The sequence below is a fragment of the Pimephales promelas genome, chromosome 21 (assembly GCF_988280905.1).
Source record: "Pimephales promelas chromosome 21, fPimPro1.hap1.1, whole genome shotgun sequence".
In the NCBI taxonomy this organism is placed as follows: Eukaryota; Metazoa; Chordata; class Actinopteri; order Cypriniformes; family Leuciscidae; genus Pimephales; species Pimephales promelas.
In genome coordinates, this window is record NC_142789.1 from 30,880,648 (window position 1) to 30,900,596 (window position 19,949).

Genomic DNA, 19,949 nt, shown 5'->3' on the forward strand with positions numbered 1-19,949 from the left:
GAGACAGGTCTAAGAGAGTGAGACAGGCCTGAGAGAGTGAGACAGGTCTGAGAGAGTGAGACAGGTCTAAGAGAGTGAGACAGGCCTGAGAGAGTGAGACGGGTCTGAGAGAGTGAGACAGGTCTGAGAGAGTGAGACAGGTCTGAGAGAGGTCTGAGAGAGTGAGACAGGTCTGAGAGAGGTCTGAGAGAGTGAGACAGGTCTGAGAGAGTGAGACAGGTCTAAGAGAGTGAGACAGGCCTGAGTGAGTGAGACGGGTCTGAGAGAGGTCTGAGAGAGTGAGACAGGTCTGAGAGAGGTCTGAGAGAGTGAGACATGCCTGAGAGAGTGAGACAGGTCTGAGACAATGAGACAGGCCTGAGAGAGTGAGACAGTTCTGAGAGAGGTCTGAGAGAGTGAGACAGGCCTGAGAGAGTGAGACAGGTCTGAGACAGTGAGACAGGCCTGAGAGAGTGAGACAGGTCTGAGACAGTGAGACAGGTCTAAGAAAGTGAGACGGGTCTGAGAGAGTGAGACAGGTCTGAGAGAGGTCTGAGAGAGTGAGACAGGCCTGAGAGACTGAGACAGGTCTGAGAGAGTGAGACAGGCCTGAGAGAGTGAGACAGGTCTGAGGCAGGTCTAAAAGAGTGAGACAGGCCTGAGAGAGTGAGACAGGCCTGAGAAAGTGAGACAGGTCTGAGAGAGTGAGACAGGCCTGAGAGACTGAGACAGGTCTGAGAGAGTGAGACAGGCCTGAGAGAGTGAGACAGTTCTGAGGCAGGTCTGAGAGAGTGAGACAGGTCTGAGGCAGGTCTAAAAGAGTGAGACAGGCCTGAGAGAGTGAGACAGGCCTGAGAAAGTGAGACAGGTCTGAGAGAGTGAGACAGGCCTGAGACAGTGAGACAGGTCTGAGAGAGTGCGAAAGGCCTGAGAGAGTGAGACAGGTCTGAGGCAGGTCTGAGAGAGTGAGACAGGCCTGAGAAAGTGAGACAGTGAGACAGGTCTGAGAGAGTGAGACAGGCCTGAGAGAGTGAGACAGGTCTGAGGCAGGTCTGAGAGAGTGAGACAGACGCCGCTGACACAATAGTAAAAGGTCGGAAGACTGCAGTTTCACGTGGAGCATTTGGACATTTTGTCCCCCCTGATAGCTATCACAATTATTAAGTGGAAATACTTGTATGTGTGCAGTAGGTTTTGTGGGTCTGTCCCATATTCCACCCTGAGAAATCTGGTCACCCTACCTTTAAAACTAGTGTATGAGAACTGGAACGTCTGCACTTCCTCCACTGACCACGATTCAGCCATTTCTTGTTTGTAAGTTTTCTTTCTTTTTTCTTCAAGCAAGTCGTTTTAAAATGGCGGTGGCTGTTACTGGCCATTTAAATCTAGCGGGTTTGATGTCCCGCAAATACAATGCTGCTGGCTGTGACCATTCTGTCTGACCAATCAGTGATCACGTCACATTTTAGTATCGTACAGTACGCTTGGGACCTCGACAGAGGCTGTAGCATTTAAAGCGAGCCGTACCGTACCGTACCATGCTGTGGAAAACGCCATAAGTTATGTTGCTTCTCATGTGAATGCATCTTGATTTAAGGATATTTAAATAATTGTGTTGGAAAACAAGACAAAAACCCTGAGTGAGTCTATGACTTGTTTCAGTGCTGGTTTCTATGACCGAATGATTGTGAAATAAAGATTAAAGCAGGGCATCCTCGTGTATCCTGAAGTTATTGGTGCGTATGGTTACAGTAATGGTTTGGTTTGATTGTTAAAGTGCCCATCATGTGAATGTAGAAGCAAAGATTAAAGCGCAGATTAATGGAGTTTTTGTCTTCAAAACGGAAACGATTCTGAACTGAAACGAGTCGTCAGTAATTCAGTCTCTTCCTCCTGATCCTGGTGGTTTGTAGCTAATTAGCATAATGCCAGCCTCTGATCTTGATAAATATGATAAATATAGCTCCAAATTAAATCAAGTCATGTTTATTTCTATACACAGATTTCAGCTTCACCGTGATCAGCAGGAACATTACGTGTTGAATTTCACCAATATGTACGTCACAGCAGAAGCCCAGGGTCATCATCAGTGACACGATCGCAGTGTCTGCTCTACACACACTTTCTCTTCCATATCATTAGTAGAAGTGTGTGTTAATGACAGAAGGGTCCGACCCGGGGATGCTCCGTCTGGGATCCGGTTAGTGTGATTGACAGGATTGGGGAACTGGAGCATCTGCCGGTAATCACGGCTTGAACGGCTTCAGGATTAAAGATGTCAGACACGTGCGTCTGTGTGAGTACAACATCTCCAGTTTAGTGTTTTACACGCGGCCGAGACGCTCATATCAGGGCCGTGTCTGAGAGGGTTATTACTCCCGTACTCGAGTCTCGTAAAGATGTCCCTGATCACCTCACACACATCCACACCTTCCTAAAGCAAGACACGTTTACTGGAGAATAACTTCAGATAAGAAGTTTGTTGGTTAAAGGATTAGTTCACTTTTAAAAAAAACTTTAGCTGATAATTTACTCACCCCGTGTCATCCAAGATGTCCACGTCTTTCTTTCTTCAGTCGAAAAGACGATAAATAAGGGTCTTATCTAGCGAAACGATCGCTCATTTAAAAAAATACATAACAAAGTCTAAGTTGTATAAGCTCAAACGCTCGCCTTGCTCTGTTCTGTGATGTGTGACATGACTCGAAGGGTCCTTGATAAGACCCTTATTCATCGTCTGGAATCGTTTAAAGCCCTTTTGGACCTTGAACCGTTTGGACCCCATTGAAGTCCATTATATGGAGAAAATCCTGGAATGTTTTCATCAAAAACCTTCATTTCTTTTCGACTGAAGAAAGAAAGACGTGGACATCTTGGATGACACGGGGGCGAGTAAATTATCAGCTAAAGTTTTTTTAAAAGTGAACTACTCCTTTAAGACTGCAGTGAACCAGTAACAGGATCCTGATCATCATCTCTTGTGTTCAGTGTCTCTCGCCCGTCACGGCCGCATGTAAATGAGGGGTAACTATGGTAACGGTGGTCTGTGGATGTTTTGTGATGTTTCTCAGATAATCCGACAGGTGTGTGTGAGATCCGACAGGTGTGTGTGCGGGGTCAGCGACGCTCCGTTTTAGATCAGGGATCCGGTTTCGCGTGCGGATGCCAGTGCAGCACTCTGGGAAAAAGAGTATTAATAGCGATCACAGCAGCTAACGCTCGACTAGCATCTCTCACACTGATTAGCCGAGGCTTATTCTGGATAATGAGATTTTATGAAGTATGTGTGTGTGTGTGTGTGTGTGTGTGTGTGTGTGTGTGTGTGTGTCACTCTTGGCTCTGTTGATGCTGCTCTCCTCAGATCTCATCGGGTCAGTGTGTGTGTGTGTGTGTGTGTGTGTGTGAGAGCGTCTCTCAGGACGAGTTTCACTCTGATATTTTCTCCACATCACAGACTGTAATTGGTCAAAAGTGCAGGTGGTCCGTATGCCGATCATTATTTCCTTTGTCAGACACACACACACACACACACACAGATGGTCTCCGGGGATCAGAGGCTTTGTTCCCTCCAGCATTCGTCAAACGACAGCAGCAATTATCAAGCTATTACTGATCACACACACACACACACACACACACACACATACGGTCCAGCCTGAGCCTGCGTGATCACACACACACACACACACACACACACGTCACTCTAAATGCTGCAGCTCTTACAGCAGACTGGCCTCTGATTGGCTGTTTGATCGTTCTCTTCTAGTTGTGTCAGGGACGAGTTTTGAGCAGTTTATCTTTAATGATGATGATCCTGACAGGCGGCGAGCGATCAGTGTCTGACGAAGAGCTTCAGGCGGATCTCTGAGTGTCGATACTGTGCAGACAGGAAGTGATGCGCGTCTGCTGTCGTCTGATCTGAGGTCAGTGTGTGATCAGATCCAGTTACAGTCTTCAGCATCTGTGCAAGAAGAGCGAAGAGACGAGCGTAGAAGATCAGGTCAACAGAGGCACTGTAAAACAGCCCATACGTGCCTTCTGTAACACGCCTCATCCACACGTTAACAACGAGTGTGTGTAGGTGTGTGTGAGTGCATGTGTGTGTGTGTAGCTGGTGTTCTGTGTGTGTGTGTGTGTGTGTCTTTCACCCTTCACTCAGTGACGGGTCTCCAGTGACCCTAAGTTTAGCCAGACTCACACACACACACGCACACACACACACACACACACACATCGTCATCGACATCACGGGTTGTTCCGAAACAAACTGCAACGTTTAGAAAATATTAGACGAAGATTTCAGAAAAAACGTTTGATGTTTTTCTTCTAACATTTAGAAAAACGTTTTTAGGAACTGAACGAACGTCCTAAGTGTGTGTGAAGTGCTCCTCACAGGAGTGTGTGTGTGTGTAATTACTCACCGCTCTGCACAATCACTGAGAGATTCACTAATTAATGCCAGTAATTAAAACATGAGCTGTTAATTAACACATGTGTAAATGAGCAGGTGCAACAGGAGCAGTCACACTTCAGGTGTGTGTGTGTGTGTGTGTAGAGCTGGTGTTCTGTCTGTCTGGTGTGTGTGTGTGTGTGTGTGTGTGTGAACGACACACGGTTTTCTATTTGTGATGAGTCTTATTGGTACAGTATTCTGATATGAACACACACACACACACACTTAGAAAACTCACAGAGACACTTACAAACTTGCATGCACACACACACACACACACAAATCTTAAATCGCACACATCAGCAATAGAAGAATTTGACTCATTCCTGCCATCTGCTGGTGTGTGTGTGTGTGTGTGTGTGGACTGTAATATAGTCATTACTAAATAATGATGAAGAGTCAAATGATGATGAATCTAGAGTCACTGTGCTGGGGTTGATCTTCATCATCAGAGAAGCTCCACAGAGATGAAGAAATCTGTGTTATTGATTCAAACAAACCTGTTTTAGATCCTCTATCGCTGAATTCATCTTCATAACTCGCTGATAAAGTGAATTGTTTGGTTAGTTTCTCTCTCTCTCTCTTCTGAATGACATCAGCCTTCTGGAATGTGTGTGTCACCTTTTGACCCCTGTGCAGCGATGATGTCATCTGATCTAAGTTCAGCTCATGTTTGGGAGGGTTTGACCTTTGACCCTCAGTTCAGTTCCTCTGCCTCTGAAGAGAGAAATCAATCCATTCTAATAAACACATGATAAACGAATGATACGGAAGAAAAATTACGCCAAATGTGTTTGAAAGTAAAAGGCTCGTTGAATTGCTCTGCTTGTGTGGTGTAGTGATGATGATCTATTCTTGCATTCATGATGTTTATACAAGAAATACTTTTCAGAAATCTGGATTTACAGCATTAGTGATTAGATTAGATGTGTGTGTTTTCAGGGTTTATGGGAAATGTACTGTATATATGAGGAGTGTTCACTGGGTGGGCACGATATTTAACAGCAGTTTCACAGTGATGCTCAGGAGAAACTTGATCAACTTCATCAGATATGAGACAAACTCAGATTCGGCCGTAAGCAGCTCCACTGGAGTCGTTGTTCAGATGTGAATTCAGTTCGATAGCTGTGTAAAGTTCACCGGCGGTGAACTCCGAAGCAGATCCAGTTTCACGACTGATGATGTTTGTCCTGCAAGTTCATGCAGATCCACAGCTTTTATAAATGACATCATGATTGATTCATTCACTGAATGTGTGTGTGTGTGTGTAAGAGATGACATCACTGTGTGTGTGTGCTTGTTTGTATAAGAGATGACATCATTGTGTGTGCATTATTGATGGATCAGTCTGAACACGCTGTTCACACACTTCTGTTGTTTTTATATGAAGATGAAGCGCCGACTCTACCTGTAAACTCACACTTCGATGCACATTTTCTTGGCTTTACTGTCATGGAGGACATCGACAAACTTCAAACAAACTTCTGCAAAAGTATGGATTTTATGTGTTTGTGCTGTTTCCCACAATCCTTTGTTCTTCGCCACAGGTGCATGATCATGCGTTCCCGTAGCAACAGTCTGGAGGGCGCGGTGAAGGCGGAGCCTCCCAGATCACGGCGGCAGGCGTCTGAGCGCGAGGGGGCGTGTCACACTCACGAGGACACGCCCCCCGCCCAGAGCAAGCCGAGCCGACGGCGAGCGCACAGGGAGCGCGGCGGAGCCGGGAAGAGCCGCGACCTTTCCCGGGATGACCTCGTGTTCCTGCTCAGCATGCTGGAGGGAGAACTGCAGGTGCAAACAAACATTTATTATTGCACACTTTACTATATAATAATTGGGAAATTGCAATAAAATCAAAGCCATGCTGCACATCTAACTAAGTTGTGTTTCAAATTTGAAGTCGATTTTGAGTCACTGAAAGGTTTTAAAGATTTTCAGGATTCACAGAAAAGAGTTTTGAGTGTTTAAGCTTTCAAATGAAACCAAATTTATGATGATTACTAAAATATTTGAGGGGGGAGAGCCATAAAAACCTCGCAGGTATGAAGGAGAGAGGAAAGATCTTTCCGGAAACACGGTCATCGAAACGTTTCAAGAAGAGGCCGAGCAGGCGGCGGTGTTCCTGACCACATTATCCACAGTGGCGCAGTGGATCAGACACATGCCTTTGGTGTGAGAGACCCGGGTTCGAATCCACCGTGAGACACCAATGTGTCCCTGAGCGAGACACTTGACCCCTAGTGGCGTGTGACCTCTGACATATATAGCAATTGTAAGTCGCTTTGGATAAAAGCGTCAGCTAAATGAAGACATGATCGAGGCTCTCTCACTTGCTTACGAGTCGGCTGGTCAGCCCTCAGCTTCGGCTGTACTCCGCCAGGATGTGACGCGGCAGCTGGTCCTCACTGACTCTCACACAGACGGACACTTGCTCTTATAGCGACGGGATATTAGCATTCCCACAGCATTTCAACGCAGCTCGCTTACGTATGAACCCTAGTTCCCTAAAGAGGGACCGAGATGATGCGTCTCCCTGCCATTCTCCCATCAGCCTATCAGAAGCTTGCGCTGTTTGGTTCAGGTGTGCTAATAGAGAGCCTAAGTCCCTCCCCTTCCGGTCGACCACCGTGGGACCTTATTTCGGAAAAATATTGAATGGTAGTCAATGGCGAGAGACAATAAATATTTTGATCTGGTTTGAATTGTGCCCTGAATTACACATATGATGTTTGTCAATTTAAAAGATACATTTTAAAGTAAAGAAAGTCGCAGTTTGATGTAAAACCGTTGAGGTATAAGACTGTGAAAATACGTGATTACAAAGACTACAAACCCCACAGGCGCACATTTTCTCTCAATGAATGAGGCTAACTTTACTGAGGCTAACGTCTGTCATTGTTTCTACAGTTATAATCGTAACGTTACGCCGTCCTACCTGAGTGTTTTGTACCAGACGAGTAGCGGATCTCACTCGTTGTTTCGCTTCCCGGGAGATGTAGTTCACAGAGCGATTTTCACATAAAACTAAACGTTACTCTTCTCTTTTATGACAAACTGCGTGTGACTTTTAAATAGACAAACATCATATGTGTAATTGAGGGCACAGTTCAGACGGAATAAAAAGATAAGTTGTCTCTCGGCATTGACTACCATTCATATTTTTTCCGAAATAAGGTCCCATGAGCCGGAAGCGGAGGGGCGGGGCTTAGGCTCTCTATAGTTCCCTGGTCGATGACGTCACGCCATCAGACTGATTCCATACGTGCTTCATGCCGTAATCGAGCAGGGGAGTTCCCACAGCGTACCGACGCAGGCCGAGTTCCCTCTTACATCCGTAACCGAGACGTTTCCACGGTGGCGAACCCTGAAATGAACCCGCATAGAAGCAACAGAACTTATATTCACATTCAGCCCTTCGGCTCATGATCTCACAGCTTCTGCGTTTCAATCCCAGGCCCGAGACGAGGTGATCACGGTCCTCAAAGCGGATAAAGTGGACCTGGCTGTGCTGGAGGGCCGATACGGGTTCGTGACCCCGCCGCAGGTGCTGAAGGCTCTTCAGAGAGACGCCCTCCAGGAGCAGAGCGGCAGCTGGCAGGAGGACGTCTACGAGAAGCCCATGGCCGAGGTGTGTGTGTGTGTGTGTGTGTGTGTCAGCGCTCTGAGGTCCAGCGCGGCCGTGTTCTGAGTGTGTGTGTGTGTCAGGTGGACAGGCTGGTGGAGAGGCAGCGGGAGACGTACCGGCGGATGCTGGAGCAGCTGCTGATGGTGGAGCAGGCGCATCGACAGACTCTCCTCCGGCTGGACCACGAGAAGAGGAACCACAGCGACTTCATGAGGAAGAGCGACGAGTTCACCGGCCTGCTGGAGCAGGAGAGAGAGAGGTCAGTCTGCGTGTGTGTGTGTGTGTGTGTGTGTGTGTGTGTGTGTGTGTGTGTGTGAGAGAGAGAGCGGTGTCAGCCTGGCTTTACAGCCTTTAGTTTCAGCTATAGATCAGTGTCGCCACCTTGTGGACAAACTTAGTACTGCAGAAAATGTTTGCGCTGTGTGTGTACAGTGTGTGTGTGTGAGCTGGACAGTGTGTGTGAATGCAGAGTGTGTGTACAGTAACCATTTGACCTTCTGATTCCTGTGTGAAGTGAGCATTTGATGGACACTTTACTGTCCCATGAGGCCACAGGGCAGGGTTGATGAGTGACAGTGAAGCGACGCAACATTTTAATAGTAAAATACACAAATACAAAAAAAAAGTATAATCCAGCAGCCCCTCACGGACGACTCCAGCAGAAACACGACAGGGTCAGGCCCATCTGCGCTGTGAGTTGGAGCTGTGCAGTGGTGCATTGTGGGTGTTGTTGTCTTGCATACAAATGCGTCATCTTTTCTCCGTCAAGAGGGCACCAAATTTAAAAATGTCTTTTACATTTCGACTACATATACGACCCACTTTCAATAAAGATTAATGCTGAAACGGGTGAAATGCGAGAAGGCCACCGTTCACCCCGAAATACGTCATATCACCCTGATCCAAGAACAGCGTCCCCTTAACGGTTTATATTTCAGTACGTGTTTTCATCTGATTGTCACATGTTTGAAGCGCAGTCTTCCTCTGCTGGTGCAGGATTCATTCTAGCAGCATGACATCATTTCCTGCCATCACACACACACACACACACTCATGTTGGCTTGTGCTGTCTCAGTGCTGGACTGGGATCTGTCGTGTGTTTATCCGGACTCATATTTAGCTAATGATGTTTCCATTTTCATTTCCTTACAAGGCCCTTAAAAATAAGTCTGAGAGGCTGAAAATAAACCTGATATATATATATGTATATCCGAGAGCAGAAGCGGAGCCTTTTTAAAGATGAAGCGAACGCGGCCTGAGTAAAATATCAGATGGATCCTCACTGTAGTTAGATAAGCAGAGCACAGTTGGAGGAGCGGCCCGAGTTAGGAAAGCGCTGCTGGAAACATCCTTAAACTGGTTTATCTTTCCTGTTCGCTGAGAGCTTCAGGGCTGATCAGATGACGTGAGTGTGTGTGTATATGTGTGAGTGTGTGTGTGTGTGATCAAGATCAAGAACAGGTGACGTGTAGATCTGGTGTTTTCTGTGTTTGCTGGTGATCTTCTGAATGATCTTCTCCTGAAGCGAGCGAGTGAATGTCGGTCGACGCCAAATCAAACACTCCAGACGTGTTTACAGATGTGTGTCAGTGACGTGAGGTCATTCGGCCCCGGGCCCTTCAGCGCATGGCGTAATGTGATTACATATCTGTGATAGAACGCACACACACACACACACACACTCCTCTCCCTCGCTCTCTGGAGAGAGCCGAATGCCTAAGAAGGGTAAAACTGCAAATATCTCCAGATGTGGGCGGAGCTCCAGAACAGGGCGGGGCCTCCTCTCATTGACTGATAGGCTCATGATACGCATGCGTGATTCCCCCCCGATCCAGTTCAGCTCAAACCACTTCAAACTCCCTAAACCGGACCGTCTCCCGGGAAACTCACTGTGCTGAGATCAGCCGTTAATGATCTCCTGTGAGTGACAGGTCATAGCCCCGCCCTCGTCATCAGAGAAGATGCTGGACAGGAACTGATTCTGATTCCACATTATTAACACAATAATGATGATGTGCTCCGATGAATCATTCAGAATAAACACTGCAATACTCCATAAACAAACAAGAACTGTTTTCTGTCATGGGCAGATAATGGCTACTTAATTATTCATGAATCTCTCAGAAAGCAAGACTTCAGTCACTGCGCATCTCCAGTACATGTGTGTTTATTGAAGGATGCTTGGATGGAGAACCCTAACCCTAACCCTGGTGCTCGGGAACACGTGTGTGCGTGTGTGTGTGTGTGTGTGTGAGACGCTTCTGGAGGCAATTACACCCAATCATTCTGATCACACACTCCCACTTTCAGAAACACCAAACCAGCATTAGAGACGCTGCGACGCCATTGGTCCGCTGATTACTCCAGTTATCCAATCACAGCCTCCGCTGAGGTGATTTATTCAGTTTATGTGCACGTCTTCCTATTGGATAAAAACGTCCTCAAGTTTATGTTCACTGTTAGAACTGATGCACATCTGGGCATCCAGCGGTTATCCTAACATTCCCATAAAGCCGTGGGTTAGGGTTAGGGTTAGGGTTAGGGTCAGGGTCAGGGTCAGGGTCAGTGGCGTGTTGAACACACAGATGGACGAGCGTTCGCCCGGTCTGATGATTCACACACGTCACGTTCCTCTCAACACGCCGGTCACAGCTTGACCTTTGACCTCGTGTGACCTTTGACAGCGCAGTCAGTGATGATCTGAACATGCGAGTGACGTGTGTTCAGGAAACTTGCGCTTCTAGACTGTGTGTGTGTGTGTGTGTGTGTGTATATTTAGTGTCGACTGTTTCTGTGAGTCCTCAGTGTTCACACACCCTCATCATCATCATCATCATCATCATCATCATCATCACAGGATCATACAATTGTTCTGTGATGAAGCTCGATGAGGATGAAAGACACTCACACACACACACACACACACACACACACGCTTGAGCGGTGAGATCATCAGCTCATATGGGTTCAGTTATGATGTCATTCATGTCAGGTAATCAGCTGCAGCCGCGAGGACCATATAAACATCTGGCTGTTTCTTTAAACACACACACACACACACACACACGCACACACGTTATCAATCACAGACACACAGTGAGATTCTATGATTGTTCAGACATTCAGTCCAAGTGTTTTAAAAAAAATTACAAAGTTGTTTTCTTGATCATTTAATCTTCCTAAAGTTCTCAGTATATTTCAAAATAGTTACATTAGTAGTGCTGGTGGTTTAATCGCTGTCTGTGTGTGTGTGTGTGTGTGTGTGTGTGTGCGTGTGTGTGTGTGTCACTCTTACAGAACCTCATTATTTCAGTCTGTTCGCTGGGAGATGAAGTTATTGCCCGTTTAATGAAACTGACGTGGATTAATTATTCTCTATAACATACATTTGGAAAATAGATAAATTTGCTAATTTCATGCCAACTTTATAACGTTTGTAAATATTAGAGTTGTTGTTCTAAACACGAGTCCGTCGGTCTGATGCGGTTTAGCGTATTGGTGATTCGGAGGCTCTGATGTCAAACTCGTCTCAAACTGCTTGAGCTACGGATGCGAAAAACGCAGAAAGTCGATCCGCATCCGGTTATTTAATGACGGACGAAGGTTTGGCCGCGGTGTGGGCGGGGTGTGGGCGGGCCGTCACTGCGACTCGAGTTTAGCCGGAGCCGCTTCCTCGTGTTCCTGAACATCAGTTTGAGTCAGTCCGTATGTGGAAATTATCTGGATATTAATCTGACAGCAGATCAACACACACACACACACACTCACGCACACACACACACACACGCACACACACACACGCACACACACACACACACACACGCACGCTGACGCGAGACACTTATTGTGGTTCTATATTAAGGAGGTGTTGTTTGTGGAGGACGCGGATGTTGCACAAGCAGTGAAACGGTGTGTTTGTGTTTCCCTGAAACCCTCCAAACAGAGACTGTCAGATGACTTCCAGATGACACACACACACACACACACACACACAGATAGACATTTATCTCTTATTCCATCCCAAAATCAAAAGATCTTAAAGCTCCACGCATCCTCATCACTATTATATTCATCTTTGGTGTTTGCTGAACCCTAACAGGCGGTGTGTAGTGTTGAACACTGACAATATACAGTATATACAGTATATATATATATATATATATATGAGAATTACACAAAACATCTGATGAGGAACAGGGCATCTGCAGGAGTCAGCAATGAGGAGTATTATAGGATTATATATATTATATCACACACACACACACATCTCGCTGTCTGCAAACAGGCCGCACTTTCTTGGTGTAAAACTATTTATTTTTGTGTGTTTGATTTCGGAGGGAAATATGAGCCGCTCGAGAGATTCGTGTGTTACGAGTTCATGAAGTCATTCGTTTAAAGAAACGCAAACGTGACTCTATTTTACTGGACGAGTAGAAACTATATTTTGTGTATTGCCATTGTTAGTTGTGTAACAGCTAATGAACTGAGCCTCTCTCACACACACACACACACACACACACACGGATGTTTCTCTGTGTTTTATAAATGTTAGTGCATTTTTCTCCCATTGGGTGAATTAATGACTTCAAGTGAGGAAAACCAGAAGGAAATGTTGTAATCCAAAGAAGGTTTCTCATCTCACACACACACTCACACACACACACACACACACACACACACACACACACACACGCACACACACACACACACACACACTGCCTTCCAGAGCGCTGACATATAGACTGCAGATATTTGACACGTTACACACACACATTAATCACACTCTCTCCCTGTAACCCTCATGCAAACAGTTTTTCCTCGCTGAGATCTGTTCTCACACACACACACACACACACATGAGCTCATGGCTGTGAGAGCTCCATATAAGGGCGTGCTGATGATGTCATGCTCTCATAGGCGTCTTCAGTCCGACTCATTGTTGAGTTTCAGAGCTGGAATGTTCAGATCACTGACACACACCGAACATCAGCAGCGGCGGCCGGACAACACACGCCAGGTACGACACACACACACACACACACACACACACACAGAAGCAGAGCGATGGACTTTGATATCATGTTAAATGAGAGGATTTCATCTTCAGCTGAGCTGGTGATGGTGTTTTACAGCTCAAACTTGCACTGATCAAATCTGAAGTTCTTAAACTTCAAACAGTGTGTGGAAATGCAGGCGATGATGGTGATGATGATGATGGTGATGATGATGATGGTGATGATGATGATGATGGTGATGATGAATGTTCAATCTGTGGTTTCATGTAAATTCAGTCTTATTAACTTTGTAAAGTGCAGAAAGCTCAGACTCACTGCAGAAGATGTTCATCCGTGTGTTTCAGTGTTTGTGCTTCATCTCGTCTCCAGCGTTGATATGAAATGCGGGAAAAATGAGCAGATTTTGTAAAAGGACAATATTATAATTGTTATATGAACATGATCAGGTCACGCTCTGTCATTAACTCCAGTCCTGTTATTACCTCGGGTTACACACAGTTATTATCTTCAGTTCCTGAACAGTGCAGAGCTCTCTCTCTCTCTCTCTCTCTCTCGCTCATCTCAGCTCCAGTGCAGTTTACTGTGTGTAATGCTCGCTTTCTGAGCTCGAGATGAGGCTTTCATCCCATAATGCTTTAATTATCCTCATTTGAGCATTCGGCGTCCGTCACGTGTTCTGTTTCCGTTTCAGGACGTCGTTTTTATGCATTTTCAAATGTAAAATCACAGAAACACACAAATCCTATAAATCTATTTTTCCATGTTCTCTCGGAGATTTCACACACCCTTGTTCATGACAACATTTAAATCCTTCTCGCAGGCTTCTCCAACTCCATATTAAAGTCTTTTTTCCATGGCATAGACTTTTCCTGACTTTCCTCAGTAGAGATCCGGCTCTCGGGAGCGAGTCCAAGTGGATCGGGCGTTCGAGGTTTAAACAGGGCAGGAGTGTTTCTCTCTAATGGAGGACTGCTGATTCCCTGTCTTAGGCCGTCGTGTTTCCCCGTCAGCATGAGGAACGCCACGGTTCATGTCTAGATTGATCACACGGTTTAAAGCTGAATGTGCTTCAGTGGTTGGATTGAATAAATGCGAGTCCCAGTATTTACACGATGACGGAAGCGTGTCATTTGGCTTGCTGAGAATCGTAGGTCTCAATTAACATATTTGATGTAATCGCTACACAGTTCAGCTGTGGGAGAGTGAAGCGAGACTTCTATCGTGCCTCGAGTCTTTACCTCGTCCTGTTGCGTCCAGCCGGACTCATTATTCCTCTTTAGCACGCACACTAAACACACCGAGAGTATACAGATCATTTGAAGAGGATCAAAGCCTTCAAAGTTCAACATGGATTTTGACCAATACCCGTTCTTGTCTTAGGACAACTTTGATAAACTTCTGCTTATTGTCCAGGCTCATTCGGCATGCGTGTCTCAGAATGCACTGGTTTTAATCTTGCATACTGACTGGGACAGATAATATGTGAACTTATGATTGCATAAATCTATCATGGCAATAAATGACAGACAAATGTAGCATGAGCTTTGAGCTTGTTCAGATTGGTGAATAAGAAACAAACACATGCATCGTTCTCTCCTGAAGGGTTTTCATGTCCTGTGATGGATGATAATATGTGAGCGTTCCCACAATAGCGCTTCAGTCTTATCCCGTTCAATACTTTCATTTCCTTCTGTTAATAACGAACCACAAATGTTTAATGAAGTCACAAAGAGACCAATGTAAGCGTGACACCACAGATATTTCCAGCGTCTGTAAAATTTCATAGAATAGAACGATGCTGTCTCAAGTCAAGTCACGCTTATTTATGCAGCGCTTTTTACAATAGATCGTTTCAAAGCAGCTTTACAGAGATTACAGGACAATAATGTTTCTGCAGTCCAGCAGATCTCCAAGAAAAGCGTCACGGTTTATAAGAAACTCGGTTCATGCTCAGTGTGATTATAATGCTGTATTTTTAGAATCTGACTTTTATTTTCTATCGCCGTTCTGTTATTATTAACTGATTTTCCATTACTTTTAAGTGGCTGAAGCCACGTATGAGTGACACACACTTCGTACGCCTCGTCCCACTGACATCATCCCAGTCCACTGCTGGTTAGGAGCCCATGAAACAGGGTTTGTTTACATAGCCAGTAATGGCCTTTGGAGGAGGGGGAATTCCTTAAAATATAAAGCCACTGAAGGAAGGTGGTGGTGTGTTGGGGGGTGAGGAACCCCCTTATTAAGAGTCTTTTTCCACTTCCCCTGTAATGTTCCCTCTGTAGGCAAAACACCCTTCACCGCTGCCGGCTTCAGGGAACTGGGAAGCTCAGCCATCATGACCCTCTTTCTGCCCCACTTTAGGCCGCTGGAAAACACTGGCCCAGTTTCAGTCTACTGGATCTTACTTACAATCATGAGTGGCTAGTAACTTTGGAAAACCACAAGCCACAGTGGCTTGTAAGCTAAAAAATATATATGTCAGGCCCTAATTAAAATTATACCTCTATATATCCTCAAATTAAATGAACAAACATGGACACAGAGGTTCCCAGTTGAATAGCAGTTCAGTTAACGTCAGGCTTATATGTTTTTATATCTGTCAATATCATCGACAGAATAGACACTTTGTCAGGTTTTGTTGGATCACTCTGTTACTCTGTTAGCATTGAACTTGGTTTCGTCGATTGATCATGTTCAAATATCATGTGTTGGGTCATGGAATGTCTGAGAAATGACGTACTGTAATCTGGTGATTATCCGTGTTGATCGGTGCAGTGTGAATCAACCTTTACAACAAATGTTTAAAATTACAAAAAGAAGGTTTTCTGAACGACTCATCTTAACAATCTTTTCATATTTTCTTCTCTGTTGTCAGATTGAAACTGCTCATTGATCAGGAAAAGACATACCAGGAGAGAAAGGAAGAAGAGAACACAAAGAAAGTCTCAAGTCTAAAGGACGAACTAACCAAGCTAAAGTCCTTCGCTCTCCTGGTGGTCGACGAACAGCAGCGTCTCACAGAGCAGCTGAGCCAACAAACCACCAAAGTCCAGGAGCTCCAGAACACGGTCGCGCACGCCCAAGACGAGCTGAGCTCCGCCCAAACCCGGTTGCAAGAAGAGGAGAATAAAGTGCACCGCTTGGAAGAGGAGTTACGCAACCAGGCCTGCCATTTCCACCAAGAGCAGGACGCCATGACTGCCAAACTGACCAATGAAGATGCCCAGAACCGACAGCTCCGCCAGAAGCTCTCCGCGCTCAGCCGACAGTTAGATGAGCTCGAAGAAACCAACAAGACCCTGCATAGAGCAGAGGACGAACTGCAGGAGATCCGGGATAAGATCAGCCGAGGGGAGTGTGGGAACTCCAGCCTCGTGGCGGAGGTGGAGGAGTTGAGGAAACGTGTGCTTGAAATGGAAGGGAAAGATGAGGAGTTGATCAAGATGGAGGACATGTGCAGGGATCTCCACCGAAAGCTGGAGAAGGAGTCGAGCCAGAGCTGTGGCTTGAAGGTGGAGGTGGACAAGCTGAATCACAGAATCATGGAGCTGGAGAAACTAGAGGACGCCTTTGGGAAGAGCAAGCAGGAGTGCAGTTCACTGAAAAGCAACCTGGAGAAAGAGCGAACCATGACTAAACACATGTCCAATGAACTTGATGTGCTGAGAGTCAGAATCAAAGAGCTTGAGGCTACCGAAGTTCACTTGGAGAAGATGGAGTTGACACTAAAAGAGGATCTGACAAAACTGAAGACACTGACCGTCATGCTGGTGGATGAGAGAAAGGCCATGGCCGAAAAGTTAAAGCTGATGGAGGACAAAGTGCAAAACAGCACTGGGAAACTGCAGGCAGAACAAGACAAAGTCAACACCGTCACTGAGAAACTGATCGACGAGAGCAAGAAAGCCCTGCGCTCGAAGGCCGAACTGGAGGAGAAGATGTGTGTGGCCACTCGGGAGAGGGATGAGCTCAAAGCTAAGCTGAAAGCGGAAGAAGAGAAAAACGGGGATCTTCAGTCTAAAGTCAGCATGATGAAAAAGAGGCTTCAATCACTGGAAGCGGTGGAAAGAGAGTTATTGAGGAGCAAATCCAAAGAGGAGCACTCGAAGAGCCCTGGTCCTTACCGCTACCAACAGGAGGACAACAAAGTGAAAGATTTGACCCAGGAAGTGGAACGCCTCAGGAGGAAGTTAAAGGAGATGAAGGTGGTTGAGGGTGACCTTTTAAAGACTGAGGATGAGTTTGAATCCCTGGAGAAGAGATACTCCAACGAGCAGGAGCGAGCCAAAGCCCTGATGGAGGAGCTGGAGATGTCCAGGAACGAACTGTCCAAGTACCAGTTGGCTGAGAAAGAGGAGTCCAACCAAGAGCACATCTTATACAAGCGCCTGAAAGAGGAAGAGGCCAAATCCAGCCATCTCACGAGAGAGGTAGAAGCCCTGAAAGAGAAGATCCACGAGTACATGGGCACCGAGGAATCCATCTGCCGCTATAAAGCAGACCACACGACCCTACAGAGAAAACTCACCCAGCAGGAGGTCAGGAATAAAGAGCTGGCCAGAGAGATGGAGAGTCTTACACGAGAACTGGAGAGATACCGGCGCTTCAGCAAGAGCTTACGGCCGGGAATGAACGGAAGACGTTTCTCGGATCTACAAGTCTCCACAAAGGAGGTCCAAACGGACCCAACGGACACCCTGTCCCCGAGTTACAGGAACCTGGCACCGCTGGAACGTGCCCTGGTCAACGGCAAGCTCTACCTGGAGAGCGATCCAGAGGACGAGGACAATTACAATGAGATCAACCTCACAAAATGCACGCCGTCGCTCATGAACAATGTCAACAACCTCAACAACAACATGAGAAGAGTAAGAGGCCCTTTCCTTAAGACTAGAGAGAGTCCGCACTCAATGAATGGCAAGATGCAACCGAGGCAGAACGGGAACCACGTTCCTCAGGGGGACGTGGTCCTCACACACAGTCCTGGGCAACCTCTCCACATCAAAGTGACCCCTGATCTCGGGCACAACACAGCAACTCTCGAGATCACCAGTCCTACGACTGAAAGCGCCCAGTCCTTTACAAGCACGGCGGTCATCCCGACAAGTGGAGCTCCAAAACAGCGGATCACAATCCTCCAGAACTCCTCGATCTCACCCTCCAACAAGCCCAAGGGTTCTCCTCCTCCTCTTCCAGAGAGTCCCGCCACTCCCGATCGATCGCTGTCTCCGCTCACCATGCCAGCCTATTCCCAAACTCTATCTCCCGGGTCCTGTGGATCGCTGACCCCAGACCGGGCCGTGTCGCCCATTCAGATCGTGTCCGTAACCACTGGATCCCCTGACCCGGGAGAGTTCGCAGGATCGAATCCCGTGTTCCGCGTGAGCCCGGAAAGGCAGAACAGCTGGCAACTACAGAGGTCCAACAGCTCAGGTCCAAACGTCATTACCACTGACGACAACAAAATCCATATTCACTTAGGGAGCCCCTACATTCAAGCCGTGAACACCTCGGGCAAACCCGTCAGCCCCTATTACTCCTTCGGGCCGGAGCAAAGGATCCCAGTGCTGTCCAACGCCAAAGCCAACAACAAAATCACGAGCAGCATCGTGATCAAACCCACATCCGGTCCCGTCTCACGGCCCTCACAAATCACAGTAAGTAACATCTGTGACTGACCTGAACCGGCTAGTGTTTGATTAGTGACTGTAGAAGAGTGTGTCCCTTGATCATCCGTCGACCCCTGACCCCGTCATCTACTGCTCCTGCCACCCCTCAAATCTGGTGTTCTTGACTGCAATAACCTGCACCTCTAGTTCCTTTTGTTGCTTTGATTTGTTTGGTTCTAAAAATGAGATGTGTATGTGCATGATATGTAAATGGGAAGCAGAGGAAACCCACACATAACGAGAACACAAGCACTTGTGCTTTTTCACATCACTTTGAGGTTAAAGTGCACTTACTGTTTTTGCTAGATAGCAAATTATCCTGTACCATTAAAGTTCACTGATTAATATACAATCGCATTTTTGGTTTGTTTTTCATTTTCCTCTTACTTTTTATGTTGGGTTTCTGTTAATAATTAAGCTAACACTTTACAATAAGGTTCGTTAGTTAACACGAACAGTTCTACCACAGCATTTATTGATCTTAGTTAATATTAATTTCATAATTTACTAATACATTATTAAAATCAAAGGTTAATTGGTTAACATTAGTTACTGCACTGTGAACTAGCATGAACACACAATAAACAGCTGGATTATCATTAACTAACATTGACAGATTAATAAATACTGTAACAAATGTATTGCGGATGGTTAGTTCATGTTAGTTAAGACATTAACTAATGGACCTTACTGTAAAGTGCTACCATAATTAAATTTAGAATTTTAACAATACATTTTTTACTATTATTTTACGTATTTGATGCATTCTGATGAGCTACACGTATTCATCATGTAATATTGCATGATTTAATTTCTCGAATGCTCTTAATCAGACAGTATTTAACCATTAGTAAGACATTTAGGGCCAGATTTACTAAACAGGGCAGATTATCCCATTAAAGTGCCGATGGGAGTGTAAAGTCCTCTCATAGACACTGCGTCTGAAAGGGACACTCCTACAAATGCATATTCAATAATATCAGGCGCAGAAATCAGCCTGTCCTCCCCGGCGCTAGCGTTTCACTGCGTGTCTTTAGTGAATCCCGACAATAACGCCTAAAGAGGGTTGCGCTGGAGAAACTGAGCAAATCTGGGCCATAGGATGACATCTATGAAGTGAATAATACCTCAGATAACTGAGGGACTGAGTTAGAGAAGCTGTGCACCGCCACCGAGGGGATCTGCAGTCTTCGGCAGTGATATCA

General features: G+C 46.0%; 1 protein-coding gene across 2 annotated transcripts in view; it reads left to right on the forward strand.

Moving 5' to 3' along the window:
* filip1l (filamin A interacting protein 1 like) overlaps positions 1-19,949 on the forward strand; it is a 29,834-nt gene that overhangs the window by 7,009 nt on the left and 2,876 nt on the right. Inside the window, exons 4-7 of one of the 2 annotated variants that reach the window (XM_089124778.1) lie at positions 5,980-6,223; positions 7,887-8,060; positions 8,138-8,316; positions 15,951-18,732. In XM_089124778.1, the coding sequence (XP_088980904.1) occupies positions 5,984-6,223; positions 7,887-8,060; positions 8,138-8,316; positions 15,951-18,732 (3,375 nt within the window). In that variant the 5' untranslated portion in view covers positions 5,980-5,983. Of the gene's footprint in view, positions 1-4,729; positions 6,224-7,886; positions 8,061-8,137; positions 8,317-15,950; positions 18,733-19,949 lie in introns of those variants that run through there. The other variant, XM_089124777.1, reaches the window with a different exon arrangement.